The 16,449-nt window shown below is 35.2% G+C and overlaps 3 protein-coding genes and 1 long non-coding RNA gene across 4 annotated transcripts; 2 read left to right on the forward strand and 2 right to left on the reverse strand.

The window, feature by feature from the left end:
- Positions 1 to 8,358: 8,358 nt before the first annotated feature.
- On the reverse strand, positions 8,359 to 8,982 carry LOC141429014 (uncharacterized). The gene is made up of 2 exons (XR_012451497.1): positions 8,871 to 8,982; positions 8,359 to 8,675 (listed from the first exon to the last, which is right to left on the reverse strand). It is a non-coding gene; the product is annotated as an uncharacterized lncRNA (long non-coding RNA).
- A 202-nt stretch (positions 8,983 to 9,184) lies between these two features.
- Positions 9,185 to 9,851, forward strand: GatC (glutamyl-tRNA(Gln) amidotransferase subunit C, mitochondrial). Its single transcript, XM_074089146.1, has 2 exons — positions 9,185 to 9,592; positions 9,659 to 9,851. Exons 1-2 carry the CDS (start codon positions 9,294 to 9,296, stop codon positions 9,849 to 9,851), a joined length of 492 nt encoding a protein of 163 aa, XP_073945247.1. The 5' UTR covers positions 9,185 to 9,293.
- Positions 9,823 to 12,430, forward strand: PolG2 (DNA polymerase subunit gamma-2, mitochondrial). The gene is made up of 6 exons (XM_074089144.1): positions 9,823 to 10,218; positions 10,589 to 10,723; positions 10,812 to 10,968; positions 11,172 to 11,284; positions 11,366 to 11,470; positions 12,311 to 12,430. The coding sequence occupies exons 1-6, from the start codon at positions 9,823 to 9,825 to the stop codon at positions 12,365 to 12,367; spliced, it is 963 nt and encodes a 320-aa protein (XP_073945245.1). The 3' UTR covers positions 12,368 to 12,430.
- Positions 12,410 to 15,705, reverse strand: KdelR (ER lumen protein-retaining receptor). The gene is made up of 5 exons (XM_074089145.1): positions 15,518 to 15,705; positions 15,123 to 15,382; positions 14,736 to 14,882; positions 14,260 to 14,365; positions 12,410 to 14,169 (listed from the first exon to the last, which is right to left on the reverse strand). The coding sequence occupies exons 1-5, from the start codon at positions 15,606 to 15,608 to the stop codon at positions 14,135 to 14,137; spliced, it is 639 nt and encodes a 212-aa protein (XP_073945246.1). The 5' UTR covers positions 15,609 to 15,705; the 3' UTR covers positions 12,410 to 14,134.
- Between the last annotated feature and the right edge of the window lie 744 nt (positions 15,706 to 16,449).

A 16,449-nucleotide genomic window follows, 5' to 3' on the forward strand; every position in this document is an offset into this window, starting at 1 on the left:
TTTGCAAATGCTCGATTGCATAGAGACACAGCCCGAAGAATTGCCAAATTTAAGTGGCGATATTCGGAGCCTCGCTGGTAGAACTAATGGTCGATGTTTGCTTGAATAGCTGCCACGTACCGGAACACGCAGAGTGAGAAGGCCCTCCACAAGGTGGACTGATGAACTGGTTGCAGTCCGCTGCAAGCGAGTCGTGCTGTACCAGTGGTTATGTCGTTCTTCAGGTAAGAACAATATCCAGCAGTGGACGTCTTTCGGCTAGCGGTGATGATGGTGATGATGATGATTATTGATACTTAAAATATACAAGTATTTACACTCAACTCGATTTCCTTCAAGGATTTAATTGTACGGCGGGGAGGCGAAAATTCCCATTTGACAACACTGATCGAGTAGCCTCCAACCCCTCCCTCGCACCCTCGTGCCCACTACAAAGCACGCTAGATTACCACCATTGTTTGAAACTGGATTCAACAATGTAATTTGCATTAACAATAAAGTCTGTTAAATAATAAGCAGGGGTTCATTGGTCTTACTATTTTGGTTCTTTGTCTAAACAAATGAATTAATTATTCTCTACATCCTTATCAATTGTAGGTGCGCGAGAAGAGACATAAAACATTTAGTTCGCGTCCCAATATTTTTATAGGTAGGTAAATAATATACCTACCTACCTCTATGCAGGGTAATGGGACGTGAGCGTTGTAAGACTCAACGAACGCGCTGCGCTACCCTCTACGACGTAGCCATGCTACGGCGTAGCATAGAGTTTGTGCTCGTAGCAGTCACAATACAATGTATCCCTAAAGTAATCATGCATTTATTTATTTTGCGTAAACTTATTGATTGAATGGAAAAACAGGGCAATTTTTAATATGGATCATGATAATATCAGCCATAGGACGACCACTGTTGGATAATATAAGCTTTCCCCATTTACCTACAATTGCTTCGATTGTGAGCGGCGTGCATCCACCGTGAGCCTGCAGCTTTAACCAAGCATAAGTTCCATCAAAACTGCACGTAATTAGGTGATTCGTAGAACCGCGAGCTTGTAAACATTGTTTCCGTGCAAGTACTCACGAAAACATAGCTGTTATAAATGACTTGCTACGGCAGGTCACGTGCAGGTCGTCCCATTTATGCTTCTTGTGAACACTGGAGGAAGTGCTGCAATTACCTGTGATGGATAGTGAGAGTTAGATGCGGCCGTAAGGGTCGCGTCGCCCATATAACTTTCTTATCTACCTCCGAAGGGAAACTTTATGACATCTTTACGGGAATCGGAAAATATGGACGACCCTTGACATTATAACGCCAGTCTCGTATCCGTTAGTAGATACGAGCGCAATCCGCTTCGAGGACTGAGCCTGTGGGGCTGGCCGGCGCTCCGCTCGCGCCGAATAAATTACGTTAGCACTACATAACGACCTAGCAAGCCTAGCCGGAGATAAGTGCTGATTAATCGTCACACCGGCTCTCGTTACACACCGCCGGCTAATTCGTGTTTACTAGTTTGCCATTATTTTTGTTGCACCCGTTATCACTTTTCACTTGCAAATATTTGAACCCGCTTTATTATCTGCCGCGGCTGTCGACTCAAAGAAAGTTTCCAATGGATTTTTGAAATCACGTCACTATCAACTAAAAACAATCAAAACTCCACCTCAACATTTATTTTTCGGCAATATGACATCTTTTCTGTAGCTTATTAAATAAATAAATAAATATCATGGGACACTTCACACTTCACTTTTGGTGTGTGTGAAGTTCCCAATCCGCAATGGGCCCGCGTGGGAACTATGGCCCAATCCCTATTGTTCTGAGAGGAGGCCTGTGCCCAGCAGTGGGACGTATATAGGCTGGGATGATGATGGGACACTTCACACCAATTGACCAAGTCCCAAACTAAGCAAAGCTCGTACTATGGGCACTAGGCAACGAACAAACATACTTATATAGATAACTAGTGTTTACCCGCGGCTTCGCACCAGCAGGTGGATTGAAATATTGGGATTTTTTTAATTTTCCCTTTGGGAATTCCCGGAATTTAAATCGTGGTTGGTTTCCATTGACGTTACATTAAAAACAATCATGTCAAATTTCATGACTCTAAACCCAGTGGTTGTTATTTCGAGATTTTATCCCTATCCTGTAGGAATATCGGGATAAAAAGTAGCCTGTGTGTCTGTATTATTCCAGATGTCCAACTATCTACATACCAAATTTCATGACTCTAAGCCCAGCGGTTGTTATTTAGAGATTGTATCCCTATCCCGTGGGAATATCAGGATAAAAAGTATCCTATGTTTAATCCAGGTTATAAAATATTTTTTTAACAAATTTCATCCAAATCGTCCAGCCGTTTCAGCGGGAAGAAGTAACAAACATACTCACTCACTCACTAACTCACTAACTTTCACATTTATAGTAATATTAGTAGGATAACAAACATAAATACATATTAAACATCCATGACCCGAGAACAAACATTCGTATTATTCATACAAATATCTGCCCCGGTCGAAAATCGAGCCCGGGACCTCAAGATTTGTAGTCAGGTACTCTAACCACTTGGCCATCCGGTCGTCAAATCTTAATCTTAAAATAACATTTGAGCACGATTTTTCACCAAGGGTATCGACCCCTGTAGAATATCTGCAATCACTTTTATATGCCAAACACATGTACAGAGTTCAAAGTAGGTATATACAAGCTTCAAGCCCTATTTAGCCTTTGTTAAGCAACGTTACACTAACATAACGGCAACGTTAAATTATTTTGAACTTCGGAACCTGCACCTTGTTTTCCTCTTAGGAATGCGAAGAAGGTCTATATTAAACTATTGCTTTTTGATACAATACAATATAAATATATTTCGTAAAACAGTGGACATGCAACAGCAGAAACCACAGAACAGTAAAGAATTGGAAAAACGCGAGGCGCCAGTAGATATGGCTATAAATCCATAGGGTCAAGTGTCCAACAATGAAACACATAAAATTCAAAATCTCATAAATCTTTTGTTTTGATAGATAGAAGTCTGATTTTTTTACAGTACTTAGGTAATTTTTATTAGGTTTCGGATGACATATACAGTATTCTTTAGAAATGGGTAGTAAGTCATCAAAATAATAAAAAGTAAAAAATGGGAAATGTTTCACTGTGTCCACAGTGGTGTACAGAATGAAACATTACATATTTAACAATGAAACGTGAAGACTAATATAAGCTGTTTCATAATTTGAAGACGTATTTCTGTAATACGTATTTATGTTCTTCTTCTTAGTCGGACACTCTTGTCAGAGTGGTCGTGGTTGCGCAGACGAGGTACATGGAGAGATGTTCGGTGGGTCGCAGACCCTTTCGAGGACAGGACTCTTAGCGATGTGCTTCCATTTCTGCCGGTTAGAGGCGTTGCGAGTACACTGGACCATGGTGGACTCAGTAGCTTTTTTAATCAGGTCAGTCCAGCGAGTTGGTGATCGGCCGCGTGCCCTTCTGCCTTCCACCTGCCCCTGAACCACCAATCTCTCCATTGTATTTATGTTAATGCACGAATATAATCAAAACAGTTTTAATTAGGCACTTTTACTTTAATCAGGCTCATTAAATGTCCCATGCGTAAATTTTTCATTGTTGACTACCTAAGATATTTTATATTAACCTCGAATTTTTGCCTGCTAAATTGTATCACTTTAACACGTGATCTAGTCCACGATAATCTACGAAATATTTTTAATATGAGGAAAGTATCAAATAATACTGAATTTCTAACCATAATTTGATGAAAAAATCAACAATAAATGCTAAAAATATTTACTTTTGTGCCAATAATACTGAAAAAGTTTCGTAGACAGGTGTTCCTCCACGTGACGCCGACGCAAACTGGAATGTAGTGAGGGGGGGGGGTTCTCAAGGGAGTCCTTACGCGATATAGTGCACAATCTCGCAACGTGGCACTTTAGAAATATCGTAATGTTTCACTGTGTAGGTACACAGTGAAACATTACGATGTTTCTAAAGTTTCATTGTTGGACACATGACCCTATATTTATTTCCCCAGCTCGGTCTTTAACGAAGCACCGTATTTCTAGTCAGTGGCACAAAAATGGATTATTCTGGTAAATTTGACTTCGTAAGAATTACATATTTTTTAATGTGGTGATTACTTCAATTTTCTTAGTAAAACCTACGAAAACATAAAAAATAAGAATAAGAGGTGAAAAGTGGATCGATTCTGGACACACATGAGAAAAAATCTGTTTCTGTTATTATTACTAGTTATGTGGCGCAAAAGTATGGGGTAGACGGTATCCAGAGAACAAAGTAATAAATGTAAGTACCCGAATAAATAAATAAATACATAACAAACATAAAGTCATACTCGTACTTGCCGACGTTGTTCTTGGAATCACCAGAGACGATCTCCTTAGAAAGAACTTGAAAGAACTCTTAAAAACCAAATAATAGACAAGTATATATAACAAGTTTTCGCATTAGAGCAACATAAAAGTAATAAATAACAAGTGTGGTATGTACGTATGTGCTCCAAATGAAACGAGCCCTGAGGGATCGCGCTGTGATATACAATTTGCAAAATTACATTTCTTTTCAAGTTTCTTCGTTTCAACGTCAGACAAAAATGTATAATAGGATGGACTATTATGAAGATGGATTTGCTAGCAGAGAACATAATCTCTTTTGAATTTTATCATCGTTCTAACTAAATCTTTCCAAATAAGATAACCGTCAATCATTATTATTTAAAAATGTCTATTCGGCGTACTTACATTACAGCTGATAAGTGATTAAGTTGTCGGGATTTAGGTGAAGAACGTAGGTTACGTTCATGAAGTACAATTATGTAAATTATTTCGATGTAACTTTCAGAGCAGACAATATTATAATCTAAATGAGCAAAATATTTTAGGACGAAAGTTACCTAAGAGATAGTTAAGTAGGTAGGTACTCGAGTAGGTTACCTTACCGAAATAAATTACCTAATTGTGTGCCGTGACAGGGTATCACGACCTGACACGTTTAAATAGTTTTAAGATGTAAGTTTTCAAATTATTATAAGTTGTTCAAATGGACATACTTTATCAATAATAAATTATACTGGGCCTATTTAAGGTTACGAGTATACACCTTGGGGAGGGAGGGACTATAGTTCAATAATATCAGTTTGATTCACATAAACCTCTATACCGTACCGGTAACTGATTTGCAGCAATACAACCTATAGCATTTAGCTACCAATCTTAGTACGACAGTACGAGTAAGTAAGTACTCTTTTTAGGGTTCCGGAGCCAAAATGGTAAAAACGGAACCCTTATAGTTTCGCCATGTCTCAGGGACTTTCAATGCTAGAAAGCTGTAGTTTTGCACGGATATATATTATATGTAAACTATGCCGACAAAATGTTACAATGAAAATTTTTTTTTTTTTTTTTTATGGTAGGTACCTCCCATTGACGTAAAGTGGGAGTGATTTATTTTTCTCATCCATCCCTATAGTGTGGGGTATCGTTGAATAGGTCATTTAAAACGATTAGGGGTTTGCTAAGAAAATTTTTCGATTTAGTGATCAGTTTGCAAAATATTCAACTTTAAAGTGCAAATTTTCATGAAAATCGGGCGTCGTCCCCCCCCTCTAAAATCTAAAAAAAAACTATAAAAATTTGAAAAAATTCAGGATGGTAGTAAGTATATCAAACTTTCAAGGAAAACTATAACGGCTAAATTTGCTTGAGAATTATTAGTAGTTTAAGAGTAAATAGCAGCCTAAGGTATAAAATATATCTAAACTTGGAAGATTCTGTATAAAATACGAAATCCTTAGAAAACTATTACTTACTTAATTTTTTCGTAATGGCTACGGAACCGGTTTTTTTTACTGAATGATTCGACAATGGCGACAATGGCGTAGCCAAAACAACACTTAGGTACCAATTACACTAAACTAAAGGACCAACTCGATTGGTTTTAATGGTCTTTGTACTATTTAGTTTTGGTAGATAGGTAGGTACTTACTTCCGATGAGCTACATATTAATATCGTCGAAAACGCAAATAGCCAACGCTTTGTTAGCTCAAACCGGATATTGGCCGTTTCACACAAATAGTTTGAATCCACACCAGTTATTATAAATTCGGGAAATGTAGGGCTATTTATGACAAAGGAGAATTGCGTTGTCACTAGCTATGGTTCGGGCAGTTTTTGATTATTTTCGGTTGTACCTAATTGAAATCAAATTTACAATAAGCATCTCGCCTCTCATAAGTACTTTACTTACCTATAATCATTTACGGTCCGGATATGACTACGCGCTACCAACGGTGCGGTGAGCGTTTTCGCTCTTCATTTTGGGACAGAAAGTTCGCGACACAAATAAGGGTGAAGGGTGCCAATGGTTTTTTTTTATATTATGGGACACTGACACCAATTGAACCTAGTCCCAAACTAAGCAAAGCTTGTACTATGGATACTAGGCAACGGGTAAACATATCTACTTATATAGATAAATACATATTAAACATCCATGACCTCAAAAACAAACATTCGTATTATTCATAAAAATATCTGCCCCGGCACGGAATCAAACCCGGGACCTCAAGTTTTGTAGTCAGGTTCTCTAACCACTTGGCCATCCGGTCGTCATCAATTTTGTCGTATGTAAAACGCTCCAACTTAATTGTAGCCTGTAGATACCTACTTAATCTAGACTTAATCCTATACCTACCTAATCTTAGGTATAGGATCTGCGTAAATACCCAGAACATACCTACCTTCCTAACTCTACTCTGTTTAAAGGTAAGAATATAATCATCCCTGCCTATTTACGTCCTACTGCTGGGCACAGGCCTCCCCATAGAATGAGAGGGCTTGGATCGTAGTGCCCACGCGGGGCCAGTAGTGCAGATTGGGAACTGCACATACACCGTTGAATTGCTTTGCAGGTTTGTGCAGGTTTCCTCACGATGTTTTCCTTCACTGTAAAGCTCGTGGTAAATTTCAAGTGTAATTTCGCACATATGAAAAACTCAGAGGTGCGAGTCGGGGTTTGCGAGGCCATAGGTCAAACCACTAGGCCACTACGACATTTTTTAGAGAACATAATACGAGCTAGTAAATACCTACCGATGACAGAAAATCATAGGTGGGCCAATCAACTTTTTTACCGACACTAATCCGTCCGCGACATTTTTCAAACAATTGCAAATTTTTGTAAGTAAACATGTTTTTTCTGTAATTTAATAGATGGTGTACATGAATACATGCCATCCTACGCAAGTTCAACCTATTAAACCGTGAAATATCTTGTTGGAAATACGATTTTTTGGTAACGCCAGAGACAATTTTGGTAACGTAGGAGACGCCCAGTGTCGCTAAAATAGTTGATTGGCCCACGTACCAATGTAATTTGCACTCTCGCACCTCCGTAACAAACGCGGCTCACGACTCAGCGACTCGCTGAGCAGAAGTCAAGTATGTTTGCAATATTTTCCCGTTCATTTCTATCTCATAGGAAATCAAATAACATGATTTACCATTTCTGAGCCACTGTAATGCGGAGGCCGTGGTTAACCGCTTCAGCAAGCTCAACATCTTTAAGCCCATACGTTGTTTTCTTTATTTCACGCGTCATTGCGTGTTATGGGATAAATTATTGATAAAAGTAGTGTTCCGGGTTTATGTCTCAGTAGTTGGTATGGGAAAAGAGGATGATATCAGAAATTAGCATAAGTAGTAAATAAAGTGGACAGAAGACTTATTTTTTACGTGCATCCCGTCTTAAAATTCATCTTTTAAAATTTATGAAAATTGTGCAATTTTGAAATATGAGTAGACGAGCAGTGAATTACTTGTATATGTAATAAGTTATAGCCCAATTATTCCCTTTTGGTAGACTAGTAAAAAAAATATTGGAACTGTAATTTTACAGCGATATACAGATTTTTACCACTTTCAATTTATATTTTCCAATGATATGATTTTTAAAACTTTGACCTCCAGTTTTATAGAAGTTCAGGGATGTAGCCAAGGGCCAACACACTGGGTCACACCGCTGGCCAAATGCAGATGTACTTAATATGTAATGTATTTTAAAAAGAAAAGTTAATTACATAGTAACACAGGTTCCACTCCAAAAATGCTGACAAGCAACATAGAAATTACAGTACTATTTATATGGGCTGCTTAGTAAAAGTAGAAATTAAGTTCATCGGCTTACTGCGCACAAGTAGTCCACTCTTTGTACTCTTCTATTTAGAAACAGTCTTTGTCATAAATGTTTATCCCTACATACAACCTTTTCCTAATGCCTTGAATAAGGTAAAAATTAAAAACACTTAATACTTATTCATTCAACATTTATTTTGATAAAACATGTCAGTTATGACTTTTAATACACCTACAGCTTAAACTAATTAATAACATTGACTAGCAATATCAATCCTTTAATAGTATTTTATCCGCAGCTCCTTCGGACAACAGTTCTTGCTCCGCTGCAGCCTTAGATGCTGCTATCCTTGGCTTGACATACTTAAAGTACTTGTAGGCATGGTCACCCAAAATTACAGTGCCATACAGAGTCAGCCCGATGCAAACCAACACTGCACTTTTATGTAGTTTATCATAAAGTAAATTCCGTGCATATTTTTTCATGATTTCTGTTAAAAAAACATATTTATTACAAATTAGTATAACAATTTGTACACTATTATTTTCTAAATTAAATATAGATAAATATGTGAAAGAGTATAAAATAGGAACGAGAAATGTATAAATAATTTTAATTGCATAGTACAAACACGATGAGTGAAACATACAATTATTGTATGATAGGATAAAAGATTATTTCTTACCGACTTAATCGTTAAGAGGAAAGGAAAAAAATATTTATATTTCCAAATGAACCGTACGTTCGAAAAATCACAAAATAAAAATAATAATATATTATGCCACTTTCTAGGTTATTCAAAAATCAAAGTGACAGTGACATTAGTTTTTTTTTCTGGATTTTTCAACCGGCTCAGACCGACTGGTTAACTAACACCGTGTATTCTGCCTCCCAGTGACAACAACGTAGCAGTTTTTCAGCGTTTTAAAATTATGCTCAGACAGTTATGTGTATGGGCTAAGATTTGTCTTTTCTGTCATAATTTGACTTCTTGTCTTGACATTTTTATTAAATTCTATGAAAGCTACGAATAACCTTACTCGGTTAATATTTATAGCAAAATATTAACTGAAAACAATATAATAATTACTATCAAACTCGCTTAACTATGAAACATAGACTGGCTTTAACTAGTTATTGTCTAATCAAAACAATTACTACAAAGCTGCCCCTACGAAATTTTGGTTCTAAAGTCCCATTAACTCCTGTTCATACTTTGGAGAAACAGGAGAATACTAAAGTGAACGTGGATAAAAATACCTTAGCTCTTTTAGAGCGTCTTTCTTTAGTTAAATGTGATACAGCAGAAGGAGTAAAGGTGTTAGAGGACTCTATAGCTTTTGCAGATAAAATCCTTCATATTAATACTGATAATGTTCAGCCGCTGTACTCTGTGCTAGAAGAAGAGTATGTATTTTCACTTCAAATATTCGTAATATTCATTATATTTGTTTTCATGTAAATTTGTTGCAGGAACTTAAGTTTACGAGACGATGTAATAACTGAAGGAAACTGTCAAAAAGATATTTTGAAGAACGCTGCTGTGACAGAGGACGACTATTTTGTCGCACCTCCTGGCAATATACCTCTTCATGACATAGAAATTGAATCAAACATCTCTGTAGGGGAAAAACAAAATGTTAACAGAATTACAGAGGATATTTAGTTTACAAAACTTTTTCAAAGTGACTAGCACCACTAAAACGCATGTAAACTACAACCTAAAGAAGCCCAGTAAGATTTTGATACACAATATTTATGTAAATTGGCTTCAATCAACATGTTCCAAATGCAGTAAAATGTTTCCTATATTTGTAAACAAAAGTTTTGATCAACTAAAGGCAAATAATGTTCCTTTTGGCTGTATAAACCCATGCTTGCCCAATGACAATGATAGTTCAATACTGCACAATTTATCTCATTATGCACCAGAAAAAGAAACTAAATTGAAATTGGATCTGTATGTGCCAACGCAAGATGTTATGCAATACTTTATTCAATGGCAGAGGTATAGAAAATACTGGTGGAGCTCTGTAAGTACAATATATAATTATTGAAAACTAGCAAGTGTTATCAAATTTATGTTTTACTTTTTATTACTTAGCTTCCTTAGTATTTGTGTCCCATGGCTGAGCATAGGCCACATTTTGACCATCCAAAGACATCAATCACATTATCAATATTTTAGATAGATAAAAAAAAATTGTAAAATACCACAATCACACAGAAATCCAAAAAATAAGTCCAAACAAAGTAAACACTATATTGCTTGTGTGTATTATTGTATCTGCTATGAGAAGGGGAAATACCTGCCTTAGTAAAAAGATAATTAGGCATTTTGATACATCCTTATCACACGTCATTATACTATTATTAGATTAATGAAATTCTCTTCTTCACCAGATTACCACAACACCAAGTCTGTTTTCCATAAACGAGATAAAATATGAGAATGAGATAGCCAAAGTTGATATTGCGGCTCAATTCCACTGGGGGCAGGAAGTTGTGGAGACTGTCACACTTGATCATAGAAATAATGTAAGTTCAATTATATTGAACTACTCATAAAATATGTCTTTTATAGCCATGAATTTAGGATAAAAATTGTTCATTTATATACTTACAGATTTTAGAAAATTTGTCGAGTATAAGTTGCTCTACAAATTTGGAAGCTGCCCTCTTCATTCTCCTGTTGGATGCCTTTAATAGTGAATCAAAACATTACCTTAGATTTCATAGAAAAATGGCGCCGTATAAAATGTCTTTTGCCTTAGATTATAAAGGTACTAACTCATATTCTTTTTTTTACAAACTTCATTCCAATGAATGATTAACGATGTAGACTTTCACAAAGCAAACCTGAATCAATGAATTACTCATAATCTGTTGAGTTTCAATTATCTTGTGCGAGATTCTCACAGACGGTCCCTCCAAATTATAGTATGGAAAGACCAAAACAGATATTATACAGGCCTTTTTTTTTCAGATTCAGATAACAAAAGCACAATGAATGAACTAGCCATTCTTTTGTACAATCTCATGGAGACTAACAAAATAACAACATGGCTTCCAGACTTTGCACTACCAATGGAATCACAAGTAAAAACTTATATATTATTTCCTACTTATTCCCTGGGGCAACTACAACTAAAAATTAAGTGGTTGGTGTTTTTGTTCCAGATTAAAGAAAACCTTCTAATGGGTGTTACTTACACAGCTGTAATAAGTGAAGGCAGCCTTTCTAATGGAATTGTGCATTTATTAAACAGCAACACTACACTCAAGGTAAAGTTGTGCATGTCTATCTGCACATGTTCACTGAGACAAAATATTTAATTTTATTAAAGTCATGACCTTCCAAGGAAAAATTTTATCTAGATATACATTCTGTACAAATATGTAAATAAACATGAAGTTTCTGTTTGTACAGTCGCCAACTGATATTTCGGAGCGGCAACGGTGGCCAAAAATATCGGAACATGTACTCTATTCTTGAGGCATTAGAGTTCATGTTTCCATATTTTGATCACCTTCGCCGCTCCCAAATATCTGATGGCGACTGTGATATACTAAATAACAACTTATAACTAATTGTATACGAACGAATAATGCTTTACTGACAACAACAGCAATTTTATCACAGTCAGTTTTATGAAAAAAAACGTAGAATTAACCTAACTTGTTAGGGGTAATCTCCGTAAATGCTGAACCGATTTTGCCTTTACTTTCACTGGCACTGGTAGCTGATGTCGAAAGATTAATTATGTTACACTTTACAACATCAATTTAATCGATATACGAGTAGATATGCAGAAGTAGGTAACGTATTTTTTGGCGGGCGAAGATAAATGATGACAGATCTAAGCACGCGGACAAATCGCGAGCACGTCGAGTAGTTTTATATAAAGTTAACTGACATCTCTGATCTGAATATGCCAGTTAATATTCAATTGCCAAATGTATGTCACATTCGTAGAAAAAACACACAACCTATTTGCACAAGTGGCATATGGCATTATTAGTATATCCCACGCAAATACCAACTATATTTCATCATTTGGATAGTAGATATTTATCTGCTTGGTTGGTATGCAGTATTGATGAATATTTGTTTATTATTTTCAGGAACAGATACACATAGCAGATATTAGTGATTATGCAGCAGTACTGTTTCAAAAGTAGCATAACTTAAGCTGTAGAAAATCTTAATAATATTGAATAAAATTAAAGTTTCTCCCAAGCCTTTATTGCCTTATTTATCTTACAGGTAAAAAAAAACAATATGAGATACATTCAAAAGTTCACGCAATGTATACTTGTATGTAATACAATAATCTATAGGAATGACACAGAGTTGCAATAAAAATTACTTCATTGTAGCAGTAGACTTTAGACATTGTAATGATTGACAAACCTTATCTAATGTTTGACAGTTTTTTAATGCAACTCAGCATAGAATTCATTATTTTGATCTCAAATCGTGTTAATGTAAGCACTAGCTTGTTATTAATGCGTTACAAACCGTTAACTAGTGGGTACAACAAACAATACATATTGAGACAATTATAATTAAATTGCATAAATATTTACTTTAGATTTGATATTGGGTTTACATGGTCTTGGCTTTATTTTATGGTTTATTTAGCATGTTAATATTTTACTTGATAATTTCAATGGTAATGTTAATTGTTCTATCATGCTTGAGATTTCATAGAATTAAGGACATCGCGCTTTAATAACTTCAGCGCCGCTTTTTTTGAGAATTAACCCTTTAAATTAAGGCTTTAACAGTTGTTACTTAAAAGAACAATTTCGTTTAAAGCGCGTTCCACGAAGCGCTGGCGCCGCGCATTGATAACCCTTTGTTTCTATTGAAATGTTAACACTTTAATAGAACATTTATGAAAATACGGCGACAATTACTCTAAAACGTTAATTTTTTGAATCGGGCAGGGTTCCATATAAATACTTAGTTAATACAATAATCAAATCACGTACGTACCTACAGTCAAGTGCAAAAATAAGTATCTACTCAAGCTACTCGAAAATATGTTACCACAACCTTATTAAGTCAGAATAAGTCTGTAGTATATATTTTTGAAGTATTAGATAAGTTAATATTTTTGCACTGGCATCCATGATTTCATGTTTTACATGTGCAAAGTATAGATATAATTAAAACAATTATTTAAGTAGTTTTAAATTGAGTGCTGTAAAACAATTCACTGTTTTCACTTAGTTACACTTGAGTACCTAGTCCTACCAAGATCAATTGTTTATCCACCAAAAATGCTGGATATTGTCATTAAATTTGTCATAGATTTAGAAAAAAAAAACCAAGTGTGTCAACTTTCTTCTAATAACTGCTTGTTGTATCCTTTTCTGTTAGTTTAATGCAAATGGGATTCATTGAGCAAGAAACGAAAAACCGCATAACTAGCGAACATAGTATATTAGATATCTTGTCCCTAATTAATAAACTGTAACAATGTCCCATGTTAACTGACACAACTACAATTCAAACTTGATGAATGTAATGACAATAATGAACACTTTTAAAACCTACCTAATGTGAAAGAAAGAAGGGATACATTTTCAATAGCAGCTACTTCATACAATACACAAACTGGATGCAACTTAGGAACCAGTCCACTACAGCTAATCAAGTAATAAGCAATCAATTTTGATCAGTGTTAATAACTTTATTAACAAAAAAATATATATAGCCAATCTCAAGTATTAAACTATAGCTAGAAACATACTGCACACGTTTTTGCCTCTTGATAGTAAGTAATAGTAAAAGATAATTAAGTATAATTCCTCACACATAATTGGCTTTAGTAATCAACATCTTCACAACTATACTGACAATGGTTGTACAACTAGATCTTAGGTAAATTATTGGCTTATAAAACATCCCCACATTTTCATTTGTGCGAAGAATTCCTTTTAAGCTGGCAGTTGCAGCTTTTTTCCTTTGAGAACTGTAAAAAAGAAATAAAATTTTATTATATGGCATGACCTAGTAGCAGTACCTGTACAGCAGTCATATGTATTATATTGATAAATTTTACCTTTAGTAATGTAGAGATAGAAGAAATCACAGTACAGTACAGTCTGTACAATTCCAGCCACAATAGCAATCATCTCGTAGTGACTTTCGACAACATAGCGGTATACCTGAAATTGTAGACATTTTAATAATTAGCACAAAAAATATTTAGTCCTTAAGAGGATGTTCAAAAGCCCAGTAGGTCTAGTCTCTTAACTAGTTTTACCATCAAATAGCAACTGAGTAACTTGCAGATGCTGATCCTATGTGATGTTTATCAATATACTGTAGGTAATTACTGTTGCAAAGAATATTAATAAAATTACTGTAAAGTTATATAAACATGATAGTTAATAAATAGATTTTCTGACTAAAATATTGTTTGATATAATTCTAATAGTTTTTTATTACAAAAAGAAAAGATATAATAACACCTATTAAGTTAATTGTACATAGGCCAATAGAAGAAATATGAAAAATATAGGTAGACAAACATACCCAGTTGAGAAGATAGAGTGCTCGGTATGATCCAAGAGCAAACAAATAATGAGATGTGATGCTCTCCGCCTCTCCAGTCTTTGATACCAAAAACAGCTGCGGTAGAATGGCAACTGACTCCAAATAGATGGAAAATGTCCACATTACCTTAAAATAACAATTAATAAATATCAGTGGATGGTGGTAAGTTATTTAGTTTTGCACTGGAAATGTTTTAAGATTATCAAACATGTTTGATAACTGCTAATTGAGATATGAACAAGTTTACCAACACAAAGTTTAACTTAACACAATTTATTCTCAAATATTTACCAATTAGCAACACAGGCATAAGTCATAATAAGTACCTTTGTGGTGTAGTGTAATAAGTATAATGTCAACACTGACCTCCAGGAAAGTAAAATCATGATGAATCAGCAGCGCCAGAACCAAACATGGGATCAACAGAAACTCAATTCTGAATGTATCGTGGTTGTGGTCGTAAGTCGCCCTGAATTTTACATAAATCAAATAAACAGTTGCGCAGGAGGCAATGATGAACACCAGTTTCATAATAGTGTTATACGCGGAGACATAGGTCGTTAACAAATCCAGATAACGCGTTGTGTAAACTATAGCGAAAAGTATCTGTGACTTTCCGGAAATTCCTGAAAAAAGAAACAAAATAAATGTAACAAAGGAGACCTTATTGCTTTCGTGGGCAGTATTAATTGATGTGCATAACATAACAGAAGACGCCGAGCATGCCGGTCATGTTACTACCATTATAGGTCATATTGTACCTGCACATGATCTCGTTTTCCAAATTTTTAGAAGTAAAATAATAATAGCTAAAAGGTGAGACAAATCACCGAGTAAACGGAATATATTCATGATTCAAAGTTTTAGTGCACAGCTTATCTTTTTAACGCCGCGTATACTATCATCTATCAAGCGAAAATGACGTGGCTGAATGACAGAACGGACACTGCTTTCGTTTAAGTAGACGGGTTTGTTACAAACATATTCTGCATCTGTGACTTGTTTCGCTTGTAGAGTACCTACAATAATATTACATCAGAGTACCTATTATAGAGGGCACACGATAGATTATGTGAGGTAAGGTAAGGTAAGGGCGGGCGACACTATAATTACTAATGTCATTTATTACACTTTGGTTGCAATGTGCATGAATATGGTTTTTATAGGTATTTAACTAAATGTAAGCAAAATTGAGCTGCCAGATTTGGTAGATTCAAGATTATTATACAACGTTTTTACACTTATTTATCATTGTAATACAAACTAGACTAGTGTATTTCAATACAGAAATGTAAATGTTTAGAAAGTTAAATGAGGGAATTGGAATTTCAATATTTAACACACTAATTGACGTTATTTTGTTTACATTTACTTAAATACCTATCTAAACCAAGTATAATTTTGTACATAAGGATTCGTTTGCACGCTGTTATCATGTATCCAAACCTATTTCGTGTTCTGGTTTTTTTTTATCATGTAACGGTAAAAAAAATACACTAGACACTGGCAAAATTTTCTTCTGATGGATTACAGTCATATAAAAAAAAGATATTTATATCATTTACGTACCCACACCCTGAGAAGAAATATAAATTAAATTCTACATTAATTTCCGCTTCTCACTTGAGTGTTGTACTCAAACTTATCAAATCAAATTTTCAGACTTGGTGCGAGCACTGCCATGCCTGCTGGG

Source organism: Choristoneura fumiferana, chromosome 6 (assembly GCF_025370935.1).
Source record: "Choristoneura fumiferana chromosome 6, NRCan_CFum_1, whole genome shotgun sequence".
Classification (NCBI taxonomy): Eukaryota; Metazoa; Arthropoda; class Insecta; order Lepidoptera; family Tortricidae; genus Choristoneura; species Choristoneura fumiferana.

Coding starts and splice junctions, on each gene's coding strand:
- GatC (XM_074089146.1), top strand. CDS start 9,294: ATGAAACATAGACTGGCTTTAACTAGTTATTGTCTAATCAAAACAATT. Junction 9,593..9,658: donor TACTCTGTGCTAGAAGAAGA/GTATGTATTTTC, acceptor AATTTGTTGCAG/GAACTTAAGTTTACGAGACG.
- PolG2 (XM_074089144.1), top strand. CDS start 9,823: ATGTTAACAGAATTACAGAGGATATTTAGTTTACAAAACTTTTTCAAA. Junction 11,285..11,365: donor CACTACCAATGGAATCACAA/GTAAAAACTTAT, acceptor TTTTTGTTCCAG/ATTAAAGAAAACCTTCTAAT. Junction 11,471..12,310: donor ACAGCAACACTACACTCAAG/GTAAAGTTGTGC, acceptor TATTATTTTCAG/GAACAGATACACATAGCAGA.
- KdelR (XM_074089145.1), bottom strand. CDS start 15,608: ATGAATATATTCCGTTTACTCGGTGATTTGTCTCACCTTTTAGCTATT. Junction 15,383..15,517: donor GAAAACGAGATCATGTGCAG/GTACAATATGAC, acceptor TTCTTTTTTCAG/GAATTTCCGGAAAGTCACAG. Junction 14,170..14,259: donor CTATCTCTACATTACTAAAG/GTAAAATTTATC, acceptor TCTTTTTTACAG/TTCTCAAAGGAAAAAAGCTG.